We start from the raw sequence: 25,283 nt of genomic DNA on the forward strand, positions 1-25,283 counted from the left end.
TCGGGCAAACACGTCTTGGCGTTTGAACCCATCACTCCAGGCAAGAAACCCACGAGATTGGATGACTTAGACGGAGGGTGAAATCGGGGGGAGTTGTTAAGTTAGCGTTGCACCCGATCCCATCAGTTTCCTGAGAGGGTTGGGTTAGAACTGCCCCTGTGCTTTGAATTTGAGACGTAGAACATGTCCATTCCCTCCTCCTTTGTATAGGGCCCACCATTTCACCTTCAAATGATTCAGGTGACAGGAGAACAAGTGTTCATTCTTTTCTCTTATCCAGCTGTAACCTTTGCAGTGTTTCCAGCTGACAGGTGATGTTGCCCTGTCTAAGGACTGGACCAGTGAGTATCTCTTCCTCCCTACTCTGGGTGATTGATCACAAGGGCACAGTGCTTCCATCTTGCCAACAGGCTAGACTCGTCTACACATTGAAGGTGTGGTTGAATACCAAATGGATGTAAATTCTTCATTAAACTATGCCCATGGAAGAGGGATGTGACCCTTAATTGGTTGCCTGGGGGTGGCCATGCTGTCAAAGTCCCCACCACTGGCAATATGCCATGACGACAGGAAGACCTTGGTCTCTCCGATGAGTCAGACGGATGTTTTCATTGACGAGGGAGTCAAGGGCTATGGGGGGCGCAGGCAGGAACGTGGTCACAATCCAATAATGATCTTATTGAATGGTGAAGCGGGCTGAATGGCCTACTTCCCCTATAGCTTATGATCCCAACACCTTCTGCTGCCATCTTGTCAGCCCTCACACCTCCCAGCCCATCTCCAATGGGCCGGAAAATTCAGTCCAATGAATGAGTGAAGGAGGGAGGCATGAAAAGGGTAACAACATATCCTTCAGGTTCTTATCCTACTTCCCCCTAATTGTCCTGTCTCTTTGAAATAGGGAGGAAATTCCCCTGTGCTAGTAGAAAGCCCATTTGGGCAAAGGGTTCTTCTCCTGTAACAAGAAATAACGGATCTTCACAAGATGTTCAGCAAGGCACAAGTCAGGATTCTGATGGAATTCTCTCCACTTGTCTGGATGAGGGCAGCTCCAACAACGTTCAAGAAGTTCGACACCATTCAGGACAAAGCAGCCCGCTTGACTGGCACCCCATCCACCACCTTAAATATTTACCCCTGCCACCACCGATGCCAAAGGGTAGCAGATACATGGAAACACCACCACCTGCAAGTTCCCTTCCAAGCCACTCACCATCCTGACTTGGAAACATATCGCCGTTCCTTCAATGTCGCTGTGTCAACATCCTGGAACTCCCTCCTTAATAGCACAGTGGGTGTACCTACACCACATGGACTGCAGCAGTTCAAGAAGGCAGCTCATCACCACCTTCTTGAGGGCAATTAGGGATGGGCAATAAATACAGGCCAGGCCACCAACACTCACTTTCCAAGAATGAGTTAAAAAAAAAACATAAAATGAAGAAAGTTCCCACCAAGAGGTTGAGAAGCTAAATTGGAAATCAGAAACCGCTTTAATCCTTGAGCACTATTGAGGGATGTAAATAACAGGAGTGTACAATAGGAATCCCATGCAGCTTCACAGCAAAACCCCCTACTCTGGAGAAATTGGACTTGAAAAACTGCAGCAAATCCGTTGCTTTGCCTTTTCAGTGTGGCTGATTGTGAGAGATTTTAGCACAGGATTTGGAACTATATCACCATTCCCTCAGTGTCACTGGGTCAAAATCCTGGAACATCCCCCCCCCCCACCACCCCACCCCCAACAGCACTGGCTACAGGCATTGCAGCAGTTCAAGAAGGCGGCTCAATACCCCCTACTTGAGGGCATTTGGGGGTGAGCAATAAACGCTGGCCCAGCCAGCAACACTCTCACCCCAGGAGTGAAAAAGAAAAGTGAAGTGGATAAAATGCTAAACCTTTCAACCCAACTAATTAAATAGACCTTGGGACCAGCTAAATCCTTAATGAGGGTTTTTGTAGTGCAGAAGACCGAGGGCAGTGCAATAAAGCAGATTTGTAACCGGTAGATATGTTGGGTCAGTTAAATATCAGCAGCCGCCTGCTGCTAATGCAGATATTAAGAATGATTCAGTTCCTCCTTGTGGAGCTAGGCATTTATAAATTTGCGTAAAGGAGAGAGATAATTAAAGTTTTAAACCACACAAATAGCTTTCTATTTGATGCATATTTAATTAGGTAGATAAATAGCAGCATAATCAGATTAACAATTTGTCTCATAACCCTGCAAATATTCCTGCTTCACAAACTCCCCCTCCCTCTTTAACAGGTCTTATCTCTCCAAGGTTAGTCTGTTCCCACACAATGTATAGCTCCCCCAGCTGTGGCCGTGGGCTAGTTAACTTGATCCCTGGCCGCGGCTGCTATCGTGCAGCTGTCAGCTCCTCAAGATGATCTTCTGGCCTCATCTTCCCTGTGTAGCCTGTCCTTGTTTAAAGGTGTATTGCAGACAATGCATGTTAAAAGCACCGTGGCAAGCTGAGAGATCACCGGTGCAGGGCCACAGGCTAACGCTCAGCTTCCACTTCCTTCCCTGTTTCCTTATCCAAGAATGAGTGCTCAGCGTGGTTTCCATATGATCATTTTCCTGTTGGGAATTTATTTAGGCCCCAAAATTCCTGTCGACTGCTTTGGCAGCTTTCTGAGCTTGGAGTCATTACCCTAGGGTAGGCCACTGGCACCTGACGCTTGCCCTGAACGGGGCCTAAGAGGCTGGAGAGACATTTGGCCACTGCATTGCAGCAGCTGGATTCTGAGTGCCCCACCCATCCCCACCCCACCAGCCCCCTCCAAACCAAGAGTTGGTAGAACAATTGTGCAGCTGATAGTGGAGTTGTTCAGCTGTACCTGGGAGGCAATTGATCCCCTGTGGGTTCCATCAGACTCCCAGTTGATGTGCTGGGTTTTTTTTTGGGTACTTTCCCAGAGAAAAATTTCTAGAAAAACAGAGCACGCCTTCAGAGCTTTATAGAGAGAGCTTTGCCAACACTGACAGGTGATCATTGCAGAATGGAAGGCTCCCCGGTGACTGTGTGAAAAGAAATAAATGCATGAGAGTTGCCATTATTCCCATGTTTTCTATAAATTTCCCAAAGTCTGTATCGTTATGACACATTTGCAGTTTGATAAATGGAACACTCGATGCCCCAGACTGGGCCTGGCATGTAAAAGATGTGCAAAGGGACCTTTACATTCAAAATGGTACCTTGTCTGCACGGGTATCGACTATATATATAAAAAAAAACTGGGTGATTTCTGATTTCAATCTCCCAGTGTAATCATCATTGGCGTGGCCGTCATTTATTACCTTCCGGAGTTACTCCAAGAAGGTGATGGTGGGTTAATTAGGTGGCCCACCGGGTCACTATGGGACTGGAGTTGCCTATGAGGCAGACTGAGTAAGGGCAGCTGGTTTCCTTCCCTGAAGGACACTGGTGAAGGAGTTTGAATTTTGTTTTAATGACGATCCAACAAAGCTGCCTCGCTTTCACTGATTCCAGCCTCTTATTTTCTGATTTTTTTTTTCAAATTACCTTCAGATTTGATGCAGAAAAGCCCTAAAACAAGAAGGCATTGCGATGTTTCCAAATAGCACTCTTTGGGGTAAGAGTGATTTGGAGGGCCAGTTGAATTTTTAGATACATTATTTGAAAAATATTTTTTGTAGTGGATGCAATGGGAAAAGTTGACACTGGTTTTAAACCTGTCTATACTGTGGCTGCATTTAATTATGTGCAGATTAGTAGAAAGGAAGACCTGCCTTTCATAACCTCAGGGCATTCCAAATGCGGCAATCAATTTGCACACAGTAAAGTCCCACAAACAGCAATGCGATAATGACCAGGTTGTTTTTTTTGACTGTGTTGAGCGAGGGATAAAATTGGCCAGGATATGTTGAGGAATTTGTCAGAGGATTGTCCTCTTGACCACAGTTGGTCAACACTGCTGGCTGAGGTAAAGGTGGTAACAATGAATCATTTTTAAAGGCACGGAGGTAAAATTGTCTCCATTGCCTAGGAGATAATCTGATAGTCTAGCCAAGCAATTCTGTTGTGGGATGTGTTCAATCCTCATCGATTAAAATGTCAGTGTGAAAATTCCTGCAAGTTCTTCAATAAAGCAGCAATCTGCTCCGGCCAGTTATTGAAGGGCAAAATGTACAGGGCTGCGAGGGGGAGCAGGAGGAGGACAAGGAGAAAGGTGTTCAGTCCCACCAAATCCCCAGCCATCCTGAAGCACAAGGCAGACTTGATTGACCAGCCGTCTTTTCTCACCTCTCCAATTTTACAATATTGTACCCTGACCTGCACAGTCTATCTATTAGTCTGGGTCAAAGAGCCCACTGTCCAGTCTCTTCAGTGCACAGTAGCTGAATCCTCGGGTCTCTGAGGAAATGTCTCTTCTCGATTACCAAATCTGCACTTCGTGCCTGCAGCTGCAACACAAGAGAGTGTTGCAATCCTCGCGCTGCAAGTTAATCTTCGATCGAAGCTCAGCGTACTTTCATCGCCGCTTGCCAATCTCTGAAAAATCTTCAATTTGTTTTTTTCCAATTTCTGCTTCTTTCCAATAAAAAAATACTAACACCCAACATTTCTCACTGGCTCTTTACTAATGTGACAGCTGCTCCGTCTTGTAACTTACTTTCTCCCCTCCTTTACTGAATCGGCTGAAGGGATACATGACCGCAGTCAGCAGCCTATTTGACCTTTTCACAGATTTGAATTTGGAGGAAGTCCGCAAATTCGAGAGCCAGATGCAAGTTGAAACCAACCAAAAAATTGGATCACAGGCCCCTGCTTCCCCCGACCCGTAAAGTTTCTGTTGGACAAATGTATGTTTTTTTATGATTTATTTGCTTCCTTTATTATTTTTTATGTGTATTTACATATACATACTTTATTTTATATCTTTTTGGAATTACGCTTTGAACCGGGCCTCTCAAGGATTGTGGTCAAACTGTAAGGGTTTTATACAAAATAGCTTGGCATCATTCAACTTTAAGGTCTAGATACCACTAAGCCTCTAAGGGTTTCTTTTTTACAGCACCTGAATGCAGCAAATTATTGTTTCGTGGCTTCCCACACCTCTAAGACCAGCAGTAACTCAAGGATTTGGAAATGAATGGAGGGATGTTTGACCCTCGTTCAGCGGGTGCCTCCACGATTTTGCACTGACTGGCCAATTAGTGACCAGCCAGCCTACAACACGTGCTGATAGGCTCAGCACTACCGGGATGGGGGTGGGGGGGTGGGGGGGTGGGGAGGGAGGAGTGCTAAGTGCTGAAGTGTGCGCATGTGCGGGGGAAGGTGCTCAGTGGAAACTCCCTTCAGGGAGCTGGAGATTTTTAACATCAAGAGGAAAGAATTCAAAAATAAGGAAAACATGTCACCTCATGTGACTCTGTCACATGAGCAGGGACATGTTCAAAATGAGTTCTAAAAACTTTTTTTGTTTTTTTTTTTAAAAATTTACTGTCTGAAACCTCATCCCGCCCGGGCCTCAGGTTTCGTTAAAAATGCAAAGGCTGTCTTGCCTGTTCACCCACCTGCCAACCGAACAGTTGGACGGGCAGCAAAAAATTCGATTTATCTAATTGATTAAGGGCCTTCGTAGGCCTCTTAATTGTCGGCAAGTGCGCTGCTGCCTCTCGCTCGCGCCCACCGAGCGAAATAGTGTGTTATACCCAATGCAGTTGGTAAAGCTTTGTTATTTAAACATCCCAGAGGGAAACTTTAAACAACTGTCATAACCTGTAATTTTAAGTGTTATGTTTGAGATGCAACTCTAAATTCAGGAATCAGACCACTCGTTGTCAAGAGGTTTTATATTAAACTAAATGAAACATATTATTAATTTATGCACGTTAACTATATACACATGGCTACAAATTACTACTATCATAACTTTTAACAAATTCCCAAACTAATCTCCATTAAGGCAACAGCAACCCATAGACTTAACCAAACACCAGGCAAAGCATTTTCACCTTATGAATTCAAAATGAGGTTCTTTTCACTTTGGTTCCAGTGGAGCCAGTTGAAGGCTTACAGCTGCTTTGATCTCACATTGTCTCTGCTCTACACATACAGAACCGCTGAGGTTATACTTAGCACTGCTCATCGAATGTAAATTTTCATCGTATCACCAGCCTCTTTGAACTTCACCTTTTAACAATAAAACCCCTTTCATAGTACCAATTTTATTAGTAATATAAACATATTGCTTGGTATCTGCTAGCTAGGTGGTAGTTTTCACCCCACTTCTTGAATGCTCTATTCAAAAAATGCAAATGCACGCTATCTCATACATATCAAAACGAATACACATCAAATCACCCAGACTAGCTGGCTTTAATTCAGTTAAGCCACACCCACAGAGTGAACCTCAATTTTAAAAGAAAAATTTTTCCAATTAAATATACTTTAATAGCTTCAGGACGTTCCCCTCCTTATCAGAAAATGAACTGTCATAATTCTAAAAGATGGCTTCATTTTTAATAACACATCTCACACTATCTCCTATACTTATTACACTGTTACATTACCGGGTGCATGCATTAGCACAACAATATATATATTTATAATATATATATATATATATATACACACCTAAGTCCTTGGTATCAACAGCCATCACTCTAGTTCAGTGCCCAGGTTTTTAAATGCCCCATTTTCCTTTAAGCTTCAAACTCTTGATAATGCATCTGTGAACAGATTTTCTCTTCCAGCAACATGTTTAATACATAGATTAAATGGTTGTATTAAAAGACTCCATCTGAAAAGCCTTGCACTTTTAGCTTGAAATTTGTCCAAAAACTTCAAAAGACGATGGTTTGTATAAACAATTGTCCCTGATGAATTGTTTGCAACATAAATTTCAAAATGCTGCAATGCTAACACCAAACTCCTTTTCGATCATTGAATATCTTCTCTGTTGTACACTCAGCTTCCGTGTAAAATACCCTATTGGTTTTTCAATTCCAGTGTCATCATCTTGTAACAGTACAGCCCCAATGCCTATATCGCCTGCGTTAATGGTCAATTTGAATTGCTTGGCATAATTGGGTACTGCCAACACTGGTGTCGTAGTTAATACAGTTTTCAAACTATCAAATGACTTCTGACATTCCAGTGTCCATTGAATCATCTTGTTCTTTTTTAATAGTTCGGTCAGTTAAGCAACCACTCTGCTAATATTTGGTACAAATTTCCGGTAAAGCCCATTCATGCCCAGAAATCTCAAACCTTCTCATTTTGTTGTAGGCACGGGGAAATCCACGATAGCCTTGACTTTCGCATCTCTTGGAGCCACCTTACCATGTCCCGTGGTATGGCCTAGATACGTAACTTGCGCTTTTACAAATTCACTTTTAGCCAAGTTCATCACCAAATTAGCTTCTGGTAGTTGAGTAAATAATTCTTCTAGATGTTGTAAATGCTCCTCCCACGTCTGACTGAAAACAATTAGATCATCAATATAAACAGCACAATTGCTTAGACCCGCAATTACTTTGTTTGTCAGTCTTTGAAATGTCGCAGGTACATTCTTCATACCAAATGGCATGACTTTAAACTGATATAGTCCACTTGGCGTTACGAAAGCTGATATCTCCTTTGCCCTTTCCAACAACGGTATCTGCCAATATCCTTTTAGCAAGTCAATCTTTGTGATAAATTTCGATTGTCCCACTTTCTCAATGCAATCCTCCATCCATGGTATAGGATATGAATCCACTTTAGTCACCGCATTCACCTTTCTATAATCCACACACAATCTTTGTGTCCCATCTGGTTTCGGTACCAATACAATAGACGAACTCCAGCTACTGCAACTAGACTCAATGATATCATTTTGAGACTTGAAATCAATTTCTTTTTGTACTTATGATAACTTTTCTGGATTTAATCTATAAGGTTGTTGCCTTATTGTAGGTGATATTCCTATACGTACATCATGTATAGCTAAATGTATCTTTCCCAACTTATTTCCACAAATAGGTTTGTGTGACTGCAATAGCTTTCCCAAATCACTTTGACACTTGTATGGAAGGTAACTTAGTATTTCATTTAAATTTTCAAGCACCCCCTCATTATCCAATTTGTTTAGAGGAAAACCAATTTCAGAGTCTTGCACTTCTACCTCTTTCTCACCATCCACCATCACTAACACCTCTTTTTGTTCCTCTTCCCTGTCAAAGTACTTTTTAAGCATGTTTACATGACACACCCTCTGTTTCTTTCTTCTATCTGGAGTATTTATTAAATAATTTACTTTGCTCAATTTATTTTCAATCCTATAAGGCCCACTAAATCTCGCAAAACAATACCTAACAAAACTAGTACTTTCTTTCCAGAAACAAAACTGCGAATTTTGGCCTTCTTATCTGCTTTCATTTTTATCACTTGCTGTGATATCTTTAAATGTTCCCCAGCCAACTCACATGCTCTGTTCAATCTTTCCCTGAAATTTGATATGTAATTCAGGAGATGAGTTTCTGAATTTTGACCCACCAATTTCTCGTGAATCAATTTCAGTGGTCCCCTTACCTCATGATCATAAACTAGTTCAAAAGGGCTAAAACCAATCAAAGCATTAAGAGTGCCTCTAATAGCAAATAACAGAAATGGAATTCCTATATTCCAATGCTGTACATAATCCTGACAGTGTGCTTTCATCATAGTTTTTAAAGTTTGATGCCATCTTTCCAAAGCTCCTCATGACTCCGGATGATAAACTGTTGATTTAAACTGTTTTCTCCCCAAGCTGTCCATTGCTTCCTTAAACAGCTGTGACATGAAATTTGACCCCTGATCTTATTGTATTTCTTTAGGTAAACCATATTGTTTGAAATATTGAATTAACTCCTCCACAATCTTCTTAGTTGTAATATTTCTTAAATGTATAGCTTCAGGAATCAGACCACCATTTCTCGAGAGGTTTTATATTAAATGAGATGAAACATTTTAATAAGTTACAACACATTAAACACAAATACATGGCTACAAAGTACTACTATCATAACTTTTAACAAATTCCCAAACTAATCTCCATTAAGGCAACAGCAACCCATAGACTTAACCAAACACCAGGCAAAGCATTTTCACCTTACGAATTCAAAATGAGGTTCTTTTCACTTTGGTTCCTGTGGAGCCAGTTGGAGGCTTACAGCTGCTTTGATCTCACGTTGCCTCTGTGCTACATGCATAAAACTGCTGAAGTTATATCTAGTACCGCTCATTGAATGTAAATTCTCATTGTATCACCAGCCTCTTTGAACTTCACCTTTTAATAATAAAACCCCTTTCATAGCACCAATTTTATTAATAATATAAACATATTGCTTGGTATCTGCTAGCTGGGTGGTAGTTTTCACCCTACTTCTTGAATGGTCTATTCAAGAAATGAAAATGTACGCTATCTCTCTTACATCTCAAAACTAATACACATCAAAGCACCCAGACTAGCTGGCTTTAATTCAATTAAGCCACACCCACAGAGTAAACCTCTATTTTAAAAGGAAAATATTTTCCAATAATATATACATTAATAGCTTCATGACAAATGCAAGACTGCGCGAAGATGTCAGGACACTTGCCCGACATCATCGCACACTATTTTACTCCCGTTCGGGTCGGGGCTGCAGCCGCCGATAGGGGGAAAGTTCTGCTCGAAGAGCATTGCTGGAGAGAAAGACGCTGTTGAAGCTTTATGTCTCGCAATCATCGGGACAGACACAAGAAAACCAAATTTCAAAGGGGGCAGCATCTTGTGCAGCCTCGAAAAAAAGAGTGCTGATTGGTTGGCAAGTCGACTCTGATTGGACACGGCGTTGCCATGTAAAATGTTCCGGGCAAATATTGACCCTATGCTTTTGTTAATTTAAAAAAGGTACCAATGCCTCGACATATTCCTTTTACCTGCAGAGGGCAGGTCCCATCGTATGTATGTATGTAGTTTCCATCAAGCCTAAGTGAGCTATATTGCAAGCCCAACTGATAATCTTAAATTGGTTGTTCGTGTAATTCTTAGTGCATTAAGGATTATTTAATTGTTTAGCAAGTGCTGTCCAATCACACAATCACATCTAACGTTAGACATTATGTGCTGAGTTTTGCTGAAGGGATGTGTGCTATTTGATATAATTGAAGAGTAATGTCCTTGTGAATGCTCCCTCAGCCTTGTACACTTAACGTTAAATGACCAGTTATCAGATCTTCAGACGTTAATAAGCTTTACTTAAATTTCAAGGCCTCTTTTTGGTAGCCCAGGTATAAGTAGGGCTGGACAATTGGGTTTCTGGGCAGGCATGAGGTAATTAAATACGAATCGGGGAGAGACTTCCTCCTACACATTCTCTGCAAATTTCCCTGATTTGAATGGTGGATGAAAGGGGTGCATATTCGGCCCAGAGTTCGAAGGTCAAAGGGCGAGGGGCCCTGAATCATTTTTGCAGCCTAGGTTGTAGAAGCAGTAAATGTTCGGAGTGAGGCCTTGCACAGGCCAGAGAGGCGGCCTCAACATCTTTAAAAGGGAGGACTTCAAGCAGCCCAGAGGCTGTCTGCATCGCCACGGTGATGGGCAGGCGTCTGAGGCTATTGAAGCAAAAATCCCCGGCCTGGCCCAAGTCTCCAGCAGACGTCCTGGAGCCAACCTCCAAAATGCTAATGATCCCAATGATCGAGGATTGGCAAGAATCAACAGGCACAACCCTTAAAAGTCAAGAGGTTACATCCCATCCTTTCTTTATACACAGTCTCCCCCCCACCAACCTCTGCCATTTCCAACCCCCCCCCCCCCCATCAACTCCCAACCCTGCACCTCAGGGATGCTCTTCAATTATAAGAAACCCCAGTCCTTATGTGACTATCCAGGCTTTTGGGTCTGGCTGCCATCTATAGGGCATGGAAAAATGTCCACATGCCAAAAAAAGGTCCTGCTTGGTTTAACTGTCTCCTTGATTTAAAAAAAAATCAAATCAGTCAAAATGTATTGAACAAACGACCGGCAACCATCTCAAAAGGAACCAATCAAATCCCTGAGACAGATAAAGCTTGTCTTTTGCAACCCCCGTGCTCATTTTCCTGTTCACCTCACTGCCTCTAAAAGTTACATTTATGACATAAACACGTAAAAAAATTAAATACTCGTAAAGAATTACAACACTTCTAAGCTCCCATCTTCCATAATACCACCTGCTGACTTCCCCTTGCAAAGGCCTTCCTCGCTCAGGCTCATCTTCTGCTTTGTTCAAAAAGTTAAGCTGCTAATAAAAAATAAGAAGTGACTTTTAACTAATAAAGACTTGGATTTATGTAAAAAGCAAAACACTGCCGATGCTGGAAACCTGAAACAAAAACAGAAAATGCTGGAAAATCTCAGCAGATCTGACAGCATCTGTAGAGAGAAAGACAGAGTTAACGTTTCAAGTCTGTATGACTCTTCATCAGAGCTAAAGAGATGTAAAAATGTGGTGAAATTTATACTGTTTAAGGGAGGGTGGAGCAGGTGAATCTGATAGCAGGCCAGTGATAGGTAGAGGCAAAGGAGAGATTGACGACGATGTGATGAACAAAAGGACAAAGGGGTGTTAATGGTAGTGATGACAGTGGTACTGGCTAAAGGAGGTGCTAATGGTGGCATTAAGGTCAGAATGTGGTAATAGCAGGCCAAGGGTAAGCACTCTGGCAAGAACAACATGAACAAGTGATAGATGACCCTTGTGGGGGTGAGGTGGAAGAAGGGGACAGCGGTACTTTCTCTTTCTGGTTCGATTTTTTGTGCAAATGTAGGTTTGGAGAAGCAACAGCAGGAAAGTTTGCCCTGGATCACTGCCGCTGTGTTTGAGTTTCATGTCCTGAGCTGACATTCCAGCACTGGGTACACTGCTCCAGCACCCAGAGCAGATGGAATATATATGACATGGTTTGTAAGTCAACCCTGAGCGCCGTCGCTCTTTGGTTATGCCAAATACAACCTGCTTCTCTATGTAAAGAGGCTGAGTTTCCAAAATCCCAGGTCAGCTCTTCCACATTCTCCCAGCTCCAAGCCAGGGTGACCAACTCTCAAGAGGGGGCTGGGGGGGGTGTTGTTTGGGTGAAATTAAGGGGCACTTTGGGGCGAGCTGACCATATGAGTGGGCAGGGGTTGCCGGTGAAAGTGTCTGAGTGGGGGCAGGGTGGTTGCTAGCAGACCTGTGAGAGCAGGTGGGGTGGTGCTGGGCGAAACCATTGGGGGAGGTTGGGGGCGGGAATCCTTGGTGAACACACCAGAGCACAAAGGGGTGGGAGTCCTGGCGAACCTTCAGCAGGGAGCAAAGTGAGTGCGCAGGTACATATTCGGCAGGCACAAAATTTAAGAGTCTGACCGGAAAAACCGTGTCCCGGGGACATACAGCCTGGGCCACAGGATATCCGCCTCAGTTAATGGGATCATTCCTTAAAATCCAGGGCTCTTGGCCATCCTGCTCCAGACCCCACATTTCAAATTCTTCCGAATCGGGGTTTCCCAGCCACAGATCCACACCCCAGATTCTCGCGGACCCCCATAGATGGCACCACCATTTGCTCTCGGGGGCCGAGCTCTTCTGGGACCCAGGCCCCAGACCCCAGACCCAGACCCGTGCAGGCCCAGGCCCAACCTCTTCTACGCCTCACGTCTCCTTCAGCCCCACCCTTTCTTCCCCTTCCCCCCCCCACCAACCCCCCTCACTCCCCACCGCCACCCCCCAGGGCAGGAACAGCTGTTCTTCATAACCCAGACCAAATAGCCCTCCCCCGCAACTTATATGTGAACATTTATATACAAAAATATGATGCTTTGCCAAAGTCAGCCTAGTGACACAACCATTGTGCCCCTCAGGCCTCAGCTCATCCACACAGTGATATTTGACCCTGTTTCTGATTACATGTGTAGAATTATGAGATCAATTCTACTAAAGTAATTTGATGAAACCCATACTGACTTGTTTGCTCAAAGTTACAAGGGTTAGTTACTTAAACCGTGAAAATCTTCCTAATCTCTGTTTGACTGAATTTGGAAGCAAAGGGATTTTTGTTGCCAAATTGCTGCTTTGTAAACATTCTTTCACTGTATCAAATACCATGGTTAGGTTAAGAACAGCACATTAATAACGCATTTCGGGACTGGCCGGAATATTCAAATGCAATTAAACCCAACTGCAAAAATTGAACTTTTAACCCAGACCCCAGAAAGCATTGAGGCATAAAGCACAGCGGGAGGCCATTCAGCCCACCCCTGCCTGTGCTGGCTCCTTGAAAGAGCTGTCCAACCATCCCCCCAGCCAGGCCCACAACATGTTTCTCTTTCAAAAATAATCCCCAGTTCCCATTTGAAAGTTACTGTTAAATGTGCTTCCACTACCCTTTCAGGCAGCGAGTTCCAGATTACAGATCACTGTGTTTAAAGGAAGCCTCCTCCTCTCCCCCTCTGATTACCTTTGCCAATCACTTAAGTTGCATCCTCTGGTGACCAACCCTTCTGCCATATGCAGATTCTCCTGATTTGCTTCCCCCACTGCAGGTTACATCCTCTTCTGAAAGAAGTAACCATGATCTATGTGCACTATTGTAATCATATGTTATTTGTTAAACCGTCGAACGTCTCTCTCGTTCGACAGTTTAACAAATAACATATGATTACAATGTGACCCAGGCTGAACAGTGTGCTTGCGCAAACAGGCTCAGGCTTGACTGCACTAACCTTGGTAGCTAGGTAGCCTGGTAATGCCCAGCGTTCAGTGATCACACTTGACGAATGGCATGCGAGAGAAGGATTATAAGCCTCCTGGCACAGCTGAGACCAGACCTCTGTGACTTGCCACTCTTTAAGAAGAGAAGGCAGACAACGAGGGGAAGCAAAATCAGAACCATGATGCTTCAGATTGAATGATTGTGTAGCAAACTTTCTTGCAGTGAATCCAAACTGAGGAAAAGGAACAGTGACAGAGCCTGCAAACATCGGTTAAAATGATTGCATGGCAGGCAATCTCACAACCATTAAGCTCCTTTTTGAGGGGGTGGCAGAGACTATCATTCCATGTTTACATAACTTCACCTTTTGCAATGAATCAAAGAGCAGTAGGAAACAGATTGAATTGTACTGACAGCTGCGCTCCGTTCAGTTTAATCCTGTTGTTGGGTTGAGATTTGGTCTTGTCTCACTCGAGTGCTCATTGGCTCTCCTTCCAAAGTAGGAGATGGTCCTGCACCTTTTTTTAATTCTTCGTCCGTAGGATGTGGCGCTGCCCCCCACCCCCCACCCCTGGCAGTTTTTGTTGCCCATCCCTAATTGCCCTTGAGAAGGTGTTCCCTTGCATCTGCTACACTTGTTCTTCATCTTGACAATGGTGCTATCAAGCAACACATATATTCGGCAGCAGCCTGCTCACTGATGTTTACATTGGGTTCCACCATAGTCACTCATCCCTACCACCTAGGGCTGAATTCTCCCCCCTTTGGGGGGGTGGGGGGGGGGGGGCAGAGTTGATGAGTGGGCACGTATAGGCGCACTTCCGCTCGGCGCCACCGATCAGAGACGCGGCGCCATTTTACATGGGTGGGCCAATTAAGGCCCACCCAGCGTGACATCCACACAGAAGCACTATGCGGGCTGGGGGGGGGGTGGGGAGGGGGGGAGATCCCAAAATCGAGAGTGCGCTCTTTCACGTATGCACAGGAAAGAGCGCACTCATCTCCCTGAGGCTAAGTGCTGCCTCAGGGAGATCGGCTGTACGTGTAAAAAAGATAAAAATAGAAAAACAAAATTTCCCTTACGTGTCCCCTAATGTGACCAGTCCAAAATTTTTACAAAATCTTTATTAAAAATTTTTAAAGACTACAGGAAACCTCATCCCGCCCATGGGTGAAGTTTGATGTATTTTCTAGTTCTGGCCTGGGCTTCTGACCTGCCCGCCAACCTTTAATTACTTAATTGACCCTGACAACGGCCTCAATTGGCCATTGACAGGTCGGTGGGCCCGCAGCTGGTTTTGCTGCGCCCCCACCTTCCTGAAAATTTAAATGGGGCGCGGTGACGTTGGGAGTTCCCCCCCGACGTCACCGTGTGTCATTTTACGCGTCAGCGAACAGGCCACGCACCCACTCGCCAACTCGTAAAGTTCTGCTCCTAGAAGGACAAGGGCAGCAGATAGATGGGAACAGCACCACCAGAAAGTTCCTCTCCAAACCACTCACCATCCTGACTTGGAAATATATCTTGGACTCGAACTCAAGTTCTGTCGAAGGGTCATGAGGACTCGAAACGTCAACTCTTTTCTTCTCCGCCGATGCTGCCAGACCCGCTGAGTTTTTCCAGGTAATTCTGTTTTTGTTTTGGAAATATATTGCCGTTCCTTCACTGTTGCTGGGTCAAAATCCTGGAACTCCCTCCCTAACAGCACGGTGGGTGTACCTACACCACATGGACTGCAGCAGTTCAAGAAGGCGGCTCACCACCACCTTCTCAAGGGCAATTAGGGATGGGCAATAAATGCTGGCCCAGCCAGCGACACCCACATCTCAAGAAAGAATACATTTTAAAAAAGGGATTGCAGAGGTTGTGGGTTTAGAAGGTGCTGGAGAAGGAGCCTCGGTGAGTTGCTTCAGTGCATCCTGCCTAGAGTACACACTGCTGCTACTGTGTACCAGTTGTGGAGAGAGTGAATGTTTAAGGCTTTGGATGGGGTGCCAATCAAATGGGCTGCTTTGTCCTGGATGGCATTGAATCGCTAGTGTTGTTGGAGTGGCACTCATCCAGGCATGCAGAGAGTATTCATTCGTACTCTTGACTTCCTAATCCACTGGTAGTGGCTTTGGTACAACTCGAGTGTCTGCTAGGCTGACAGTGCAGGACTGAGCTCACATATAGGCCAGCCCACATAAGGCAGGCAGGTTTCCTTCCCTAAAGGAAAACAGTGAAGCAGTATCACAGTAAGACACCTTCATGGTCACTTTCATTGGCACCAGCTTTTTATTTCCTGAGTTTATTTTTAAAATTGAGTTCAAATTCGCAAACTGTCTGCTTGGATTGGAACACACTGGATTACTAGTCCAGTAACATAACCACTACTCTGTCACCTGACTATAAAGGTAAACTCCATATCATCGGAGGGGGGGGGGGGGGCGATGGTGAAGTGGACCTAAGGCCACAATCAGATCAGCCATGATTTTTTTGAATGGTGGAGCAAACTCGAAGAGCTGAATGGTTTACTCTTACTCTTAAGCTCTATGTCCTCCATTCCTAACAATTTTTTAAGAATTCAGTATCAAAGCCTGCTACTTTACCATTAATCCATACGGAACACACATTAACTCTGATCAGAAGGGTTCCCCAGTCTATCCATCCCCAGCAACTTTTTAAATTTCCACAGAGATGGGCTCCTACTATGGCCCCTCGGGTTAGAGATAATGCTCTCCGCACACCCTGAAGATGCCCACACGTAGTTTTTGTTAAAGAGTCCCAGGCTTCTCAGTCTTTGGCACTAGGCCAGGCCAGCCCTTTCAACGATTAATGATGGGATTTAGCGAAGATAAATATGATTCAGGGTAATTTTAGCGTAATTGCACCTCCTTGTAAACCAACACAACAACCCACTTATTCCACTTCATCTATCTAATGATCCTCTCAGCTTCACAACATCATAACCTACCTTTACAGCAGTTCTTGATTGCTCCAAAGACGCTTCAAGTAATGCTTTAAAACCGCTTTGCTTTAACCTTCCTTTCATAGTTTCATTAAACAACTGAGGGGCGTTTTCTGCCTTTTGAAGCATATTCCTCTGGTGGTCCAATCCTAGCATCCAAATGCATTTTACATTCCGTTAGCGCCTTTGATTACTGGTATATTATTCCAAACACTTATATCACCCTTTTTCTGAAATCTTGCTTTGAGTTTGCCTTTCCCTACTTTTTCCCCATTATCTCCCACTGGTCTAACTCATTGTTTAAAATCTTATCAACCCTAACGAAGTGTCACTTAATCTAAATAAAAACAAAAAAACTGCAGATGCTGGAAATCCAAAACAAAAACAGAATTACCTGGAAAAACTCAGCAGGTCTGGCAGCATCGGCGGAGAAGAAAAGAGTTGACGTTTCGAGTCCTCATTATACCTTGAGTGCCCTACCATCCATTCTTAATTAGCACATTCGTTTAGATAATATCACCAACTTTAACTTTAACACCTATGTGTTCTATTGTACTATTGTCGTTGACATCTTTTGATGATCTGCTTCTATCACTGCTTGTTTGTCCCTACAACCACACCCACCCCCCCCCTCCACCTCTCTGTCTCTCTATGTCTCCGCCCCCCACACACACACCTTAAACCAGCTTATATTTCAACTCTTTCTTGGACTCGAACTCAAGTTCTGTCGAAGGGTCATGAGGACTCAACTCTTTTCTTCTCCGCCGATGCTGCCAGACCTGCTGAGTTTTTCCAGATAATTCTGTTTTTGTTTTGTCACTTAATCTTCCTGTTTCCTCAGTGGAGGATTTAAGCTTCCCTAACCTTTTTTCACACTGCCTTGATTTCACACTTGGAATCTGTCTTGTTAGCTGTACTGCGCAGCAACGTGTGTACGTCCTTTATGAAGTGTGGCAGTGCCCAGTGCTCCAAGTGTTGCCTCCCCCCAGATCACAGCGACCTGACTTCTGTAGACTCCTAGAGGCTGAAGTTGGTCATGGCATTCGGGCACTGTCAAGGCAGCAGCCTGTTTTACATCCCATTGTTTAGGTTAATCACTATTTGTGGATCAGTGAGACCTCCTTGTGACAACCGATGGTGACTGGATTAAAATGGTCATTTGGTTTTTATTCTCAGTTTCTCTTTTCCGTCCGGATAAAGGGACATTCGTTTAATGTCACCGGTGCAGCATTCGGCCCTTTAAGCTGATGATAATTTCATATGCGTTACATTATTATCCCTGGTGTTTCTTGCACATATCTTAATGAAGCACCAATAGCTGCAGTTTAACAAGTGAATGCTGCTGGCTTTGACCAGTATGTTGGGGTTCCATGTAGAGGCCAGTCTGCCAGTTAATGTGAGAAATTACGATTCTTAAAAAGAAGCCGTATCCTTTTTGTAAGCGTTCTCTTTATCACCACAAGTTGACAGGATAATTTTACAGTATTTTGCTGAAAAGGTGAAATACATTTAGAAGCACTCAGTGGTGCTGAAAGATGTCTGAAGAATACTTTTCATTCAAACATCTACTTTACTTCTTGTTGAGTGGTATTATAATCACCAAAGGAGCTTGATTATATATAACGCTAACTTTTCGTTAAAAAGTGGATATTCAGTGGGTCAGTCAGAACCTGAACAAGGAAGAATCCCAAGTGCAATGTTCTGACTCTCAAAAACTCTTTTGGCGCACAAAAGTTTCAGGAAATGCTGAAATATTCAAGGGTTTTTGTCTTTGACTGGACTTGCTGTGCGTTTCCAGCATGAAACCTTTAGATGTTTTCTTTCTTTTTAATCTCAACATGTAATCTTAAATCACGTTTAAGGAGAAATAACAGCAGAACAAAAAAACCATTTCAGTTGTTCCAATCCCGCAGGGCTGTCACATCGCAGGTGGTTTTGTCTCCTATTCTTCCATTACAATATCCCATCTCGATTTCTTGCTTATTGAGTCTGTGAATTGCTATCCCTTAGCTGTTCAGCACATACTCATTCTCAGGAGCTGTACTTTTTATGTATTTATAATGAACTAAGCATTATAACAGCATACAATGCAAGCTGAAGAAAACTTAGAGCTGAGATTATTATGGTTCCAATTTTAACTCATCAGGCCTGCTGGAAACTGGGTGGGAAATGGAAGCAATGTCTTATTCTCTCTGACACCATAGTGTCCCACTGTTAACCTGCTGTTTTTGAGCAGGCGAGTGAGAAGCAAGTATTGAGATTGCCAATGACTGCAATTTTAGCCGGATGCTAAAGCTGATCTTTATCTAAAAAGCAAAATACATTTTAATCTTTATTTGCCCTTATGTCCACATCCTTGTACTTGTGAAGGAGACCAAAAATAGGGGGTGTAACCATAAGATAATCAGTAATAAATGCAATTGGAAATTCAGGAGAAACATCTTTACTCAGAGAGTGAATAGGACATGGAAACTCACTCCCACGGGGAGCAGCTGAGCTGAATAACATGGATTTATTTAAGGGAAAGCTAGGTAGAGGGAGAAAGGGATAGAAGGATTTGTTGAAGACCATAAACACCAGTATGGATTAGTTGGAACTCAAGGCTTTGGGAGCCCTCTACTGGAATTCAGTAGGTTTGCACCCAAGATGACAAAATATCAGGACGAGCACTTTAAAACATCATTAAGAAGCCATGAATCAGCCAAGGTTCACATCAATGCACAGGACAAACTGGTGTTTCAAAAGAGCTATCAGCACCATGTAACATTTAGAAGATTGAGCTCACTCTATGATCGCCAAAATAAGCCAATTGAATAAAGTTTTGAATTTCATTCGGAAGGCTTATTGTGTCCTTTGAAATGTTGTTTTGGCTCCCATGGTGCCAAGTCCAGTTTACTTGTCATCCTTAGTGTCTCTATTTTGGATCTGCTATGGTAAAAGGTTTGTTGGGAGCCACTCGGCAGAGTTTTCCCTGCGTTTACGGTGTGGTGGGAGCAATCCTGAGGGAATTCCCGGCACCTGAATATTCAGTAATCAGATGGTTTACAGCATCGAGGTTGGAGTAAACTGTGCCAACACAGATGAACCTATCCTGTTCTTCAGTGTAGATTATTTTGTGTATGTCACTAATTCTGAGCAATAGAGAAATTCAGATAAACCGTAATGAAAGTAATAGCTGCTTTTATAATAAATGGGTGTGTTTGTTATTTAAAATTCCATACCACCTAGTTCTGGGCACATTTAAAAGCAAACACAGAGAGGGATTGAATATCTTTCCCATTTACAGTAACTGTAGATTTAAACTTCACTTGCGTAAACATCAGTTAAGTGATCAACTGAATCATACAAATATTCATGTAACTAGTGTAATATTCTCAGGGACAGATCTGTAAGTGCAGTGCGCTAAACAAAGCTACATGAAACAGTATTTTCCAACTACTTTTTTATTTATTAGGTTTCAGAAAAATTCAGCCTAATGTCGCTAAGCTTTTAGAGTTAGGAATTATGGTGAGACTAGTTAGCTCAGAAAGAAGTTATATGACTAACTTTTACTTCTACAGATGGAAAATGCTGTACTCTGATGAGGAAACCTCACTTAGATCGATCCAAGTTTCTATGCCCTGTGTTTGTGTGCATGCTTATTCACTGTTCCACATAACTTCAGAGAGCAGCACTAAATACTGGCAGCCATGCGATTTTAAAGGGGAAAAGAAAGAATTTGCATTCATATATCACCTTTTACAACCACAGAGATGTCCCAAAGCACTTTATAGCCAATGAAGCACTTTTGAAGTGCAGTCACTGGTGTAGGAGATGCTACAATCAGTCAATTTGTGCATAGTAAGCTCCCACAAACTGCAGTGAGATAACGACCAAATTATCAGTTTTGCTGATGTTGGTTGACAGATAAGTATTGGTGAGGACACAGGGGAGAATCCCTTGCTCTTCATATGGTACTAGGAGTTCTTTTGCAACTACCTGAGAGGGAAGACTCAGTTTAACATCTCATCCAAAAGACGGCACCTCCAACAGTGCAGCATTCCCTCAGTACTGCACCACAAATAGCAGCATGGAGCATGTGCCCGATATTCTGGAGTGGGACTTGAACCCACAATTTGCTGACTCATCAGAATCAGCAACTTTGGGGAAAAGTGTTTGGTAAGCCTTTTTCATTTGTTTACAGACCCACAATTTTACAGCATGAATCATATCACAACATAACGAATGGTATATCATATTCTGCAATTGAGAAAAGAATTCAACAGATGCTCCTGAATTAAGATGCTAACTCTGTAAGTCAAATATAAATTGAGTACATATTAGAAACTTGCCCAAGATTTCCCTGGTACAGGAGACTTTTTAACAGATCTTCCAACCTGCATTTGGAGGCACAGCATTCTGATTGACAGCTTCAGATTGAGGGTCATCCAGGATGATATGCTCATCCAGCAGGATGTTAATGAATAAACTTCAAAACGTCAGTGCTTCCAGAAAGTTCTCCACTGCTAAGGTTGGGTAACAATGGCTGAAAGTTTCAAAGCAGCACAGCAACAGTTGAAACCAAATAAAAACAGAAAATGGTGGAAAAACTCAGCATCCATGGAGAGAGAAACAGAGTTAATGTTTCGAGTCCGTATGACCCTTCTTCAGAGCTGCTCTGAAACCAACAGCTGAAACCATCTGGGATCAATGAGTTGCCTTAAACCTCCCTCAGTTTTCTTTGGACATTAAAAGAATCAAGGGATATGGGGATAGGGTGAGAAAGCGGAGTTAAGGTAGAAAATCGTCCATGATCTTTCTGAATGGCAGAGAAAGCTTGAGGGGCCTGTTGTTGTTTCTTATATTTGGTACAGGAAAACCAAGGAACACAGCATCACCTTGAAGTCACGTGTCTCAAGCAGACCTGCCTTCCTTTCATTCCAAAATGAAGTGTGTTAAGTCATCCATGATATCTGTATATTTATATGTGAGGAAATGTCAAATGAATGTTCCTGACCTATCACTGAATTACATGGGTGGACTGTAAATCTTGTGGGGTTATCTGAAATTGGGGAGATGAGGGAATCGCAAAATGGTGGGGTTTCTTTGCTAAGCAACTGCATGCACGTTTGTCAATCTGAGCTGATGGATTTTCAACAACGGTGGTCACAAAACGCGCAGCGCTGCTGTACCCCAGTGGTTCAATACGTGCCTCATCTCTGTTCTTTCTACCCCGCCCTCGTTTGCTTTGCAGATATGACAATGGACGAAGTTCGAGAATATGAGAAGCAAACTCAGGAAGCCACGAACGAGAAGATTGGGATCATGGCCCCCACTATCTCCATCAGCGAAGCTGCCCAGCCTTCAACCACCCGCAGCGCCCCTGCCAGTGCGCCCTCCACACCGCTCAGTGGCGACCCACCCGACTTCCTCAGTGTGCCAAAGGACAGACCGCGGAAAAAGTCTGCCCCAGAGATGCTGACACTGCCAGAGCTCAGAGAGCGCGCGACAAAAAAGTAATGGCAGCCCCGTGCCAGCTGGGAGGCTGCATTTTTGTGATATTCCAGTGATTGATTTTATCTAATGCTACTTAACCTGAAACAAAAAAAAAAGCCATCTGTTAAGGAGTTCTTTAAAAGCTTTAGCCTGTAAAGATACTGGGCAGTGACCTTTACAACAGCAAGCCTGCATTAATACTGACTGGCCATCAGATTAGCATTCTGAATTTGAGATAAGGATTTGGGATGAGCTTATGTTCTTTAACAGTATTTTACTACACTCTCTTTATCATTCCTTGTTTGGACTTTTAGACAGACTCAGGACTAAGTGTGAGCATGACTGCTAATGCGTACTGTCACATAAATGCACTTCAGTGACATATTTACAAAGTTTATAACCTAACCATCAATGCTCATAAGGGGAAAGGCAGAGTGAACTAGCCTGCTGCTAGACAGGGGTTCGCTCATGGTGTATCTTGATTTCTTGGTTGACGAGCAGATAAAGACTACTTGATATAAGGATAATGCACCGTGCCAGACTCCCAACTAACCAAATACACAAGTAAGCTGCGGTGATAATATGGTATTCCTGAGTTTGTTAATAAATGTTATTATTACATTTGCTTTCAAAGTATTTGCAGTGGAGCCATTTCGTTGCGATAGCTCCAGTCATTTTGATTCCCTCGTCCCTGGCACAACAGTTCTTAACTTTTTTATAAAAGCTTCCGTCCTCCCAAGGCTTGAAGAACATTCCCATGTCAGGGGAAGTTTTTCTAACGTCTTCTGGATAAGGTATTGATTAACCTCATCACTTGGGTCGACCCTCACCTCTGGCCTTCCACCTCTCACTTCCCATTGTAACACGATCTAGTTTGTATTTTAATCTCTTTATGGTGATTGCTGCTCTGAAGCTTCTTTTCTCCTGCCTCCAAATACACACCATCCTATCTGTCGTTCATACACATTATTCCTCTTTCAACACTCTAACTGCATTTTAATAAAACTCATTACTTCGGTTTCTACTGTAACTCATTTTTTTTCCAGGACAAGACCTCGTGCCTCCCTCAGTCTTACCTTCTTTCTTGAATCTGAATGCTTTTCAAATCTAAATTTGGCAACTAACAACCAGAACGAAGCTTCCCCACAACCGCCCAAAGTCACATGCCATCCCAATTTGGATATAGTTGAAGCCGATGGGAATCAGAGGGAGAACTCTCCATTGGTGAGAGTCATACCTAGCACCAAGGAAGATGTTTGTGATTGTCGGAGGCCAATCCTTCTATTGTGCTCTTGTCTTCATTTCTCATTCCAAGTGCATTGTACAGTGGTGGTGCCACAAATGTTGTAGCATGCAATTGAACTAGCCAGTAGTGCTTTTGACATACCCTCAGGACCTGTCAGTCACTTCACTTTACATAACATTCCAATCACTGCAGTTCCTGAGTCACAAATGCTTGCAAGACACAGTATGGAAACGTGACCGGAGAGCATCAATGGATTGTGATGGTGATCCCGGTTCACTCCACCCTCCATGATTTTACTGGACCCTCCTTTAGGCCTATATGAAACGGAACGTTTTAGCCACGAGGAGGCTCCAACTGCATTAACTGCTTCATTCAAGAACCTGGATTATGGTTTTTGATCATTTAGAGTTGATGGACCAATAAACTGGTTGCATATTTGATATATTTCCAATAATCCAGTGCGATAGCCCACACTGTCCACTCAGACTTTACATGGTGGAGATCAAAGTGTTCTCCTTAATCATTGGAAATGTTATCATTTGAACCGAAGTAGCATGATGTTTTTTTTTAATATGGTGTTAATTTACGATACTTGCCTATAATCTTTGAAAAAGCAATTAAATTGGATTGCCCCGTGTGGCTGAGTCCCTACGTCACTGCGGGGAGACATTGAATGATGACTCAAGACCTTCCTTCATAAAGGAGGGAGACCCCAGTGAGTGAGTTGTTCACCAGTTGAAGGCAGCTCGAAGTAATTGGCCTAAGGGAGCATTAGCTAGGCTGCCCTCCCAGGAAGGACATAAAGCTCAGAGAGAACCAAAATATAAAAAAAATCATTTACTTCCTTAAGAAAAATCACAATTTTTGGCTAGACTACCCAATGTTATGGCTGAGAGGAAAAGATGAAGAATGTTGCTTCTGGTTTTGGTAAAGAAGAGACTGCAAAAGCTTCGGTGCAGCTCTAATTATTAATTTACTTGGGTCGCCATGACTTGGAGGGAGTGCCATGGCAACCGGAGTTTTTTTTTCCCCTTGATCTTATTTTTCCATGTTCTTGTATCTGCTGTTTAATTGGAGTGACTCATTTCAAAGTGCACCTGTGCCATTTCTATATGAAACAGATTGTACAAATAATGGCACTATGTACACTTGCTACCTTCTGAGAAAAGACTGCATAACCCACTGAAATCATGCAAGGCTGAGTTAACATTGTGTATATAAGGAAATATAATGTAAGCAGTTATGAATGGCCTTCATAAGAGTGTCTATTGCAGTAGCTGTAAATAGTACAGAAGATGTATAATTTTAGTTGAATGCCTTGATATCATAGGAAGTCAAGAGAATGACTTAGCTTTCTACATAGTAAATGTTGTTCATGGTGGTAAATGAATATATTACTGCGTATTAATGGTTCTAGGTTCTGAACTATAGGGATTAAGTTATAGTTAGGCTTCATGAAGTGTATTGAAGAATAAGGGTTTGCTTATATTCATTAAGACAATCGTGTAGCTACTCTTTTAATAAAAGAAATGTGTAAATCAGTGATTTTGTGATGGGCTGTTTATTGTATTTGAATCCACTTGCTATTCATTATATAAAGAAGTAGGCAAAAGATTTTATTTTATTTAAGGAGTCCATCGCTGTACAGGTTCTTTTTGTGATACACCGTCGTTGGGTCAAAATCCTGGAACTCCCTCCCCTAACAGCACTGTGGGTGTACCTGCAACGCATGGACTGCAGCGGGTTTAAGAAGGCAGCTCAGCACCACATTCTCAAAGAAAATTAGGGATGGGCAATAAATGCTGGCCTTGCCAGTGACACCCACATCCTGTGAATGAATAATAAAAAAAAGGATTCTAACTTTAACTAGTCCCACCTGCTCAGGCCAAATGACCCCAG

General features: G+C 43.0%; 1 protein-coding gene across 7 annotated transcripts in view; it reads left to right on the forward strand.

Annotated features, from left to right (window-relative positions):
• Window positions 1–24,925, forward strand: part of LOC121288121 (cytoplasmic phosphatidylinositol transfer protein 1-like) — a 196,020-nt gene extending 171,095 nt beyond the window's left edge. For 6 of the 7 annotated variants that reach the window (XM_041206470.1, XM_041206474.1, XM_041206473.1 and 3 more), the window contains one exon: window positions 21,897–24,925. In XM_041206470.1, coding sequence (XP_041062404.1) covers window positions 21,897–22,162 — 266 coding nt within the window. In that variant the 3' untranslated portion in view covers window positions 22,163–24,925. Of the gene's footprint in view, window positions 1–4,718; window positions 4,835–21,896 lie in introns of all 7 variants that reach the window. The other variant, XM_041206475.1, reaches the window with a different exon arrangement.
• The last annotated feature ends 358 nt before the right edge of the window (window positions 24,926–25,283 follow it).

This window comes from Carcharodon carcharias, chromosome 15 (assembly GCF_017639515.1).
Source record: "Carcharodon carcharias isolate sCarCar2 chromosome 15, sCarCar2.pri, whole genome shotgun sequence".
In the NCBI taxonomy this organism is placed as follows: domain Eukaryota; kingdom Metazoa; phylum Chordata; class Chondrichthyes; order Lamniformes; family Lamnidae; genus Carcharodon; species Carcharodon carcharias.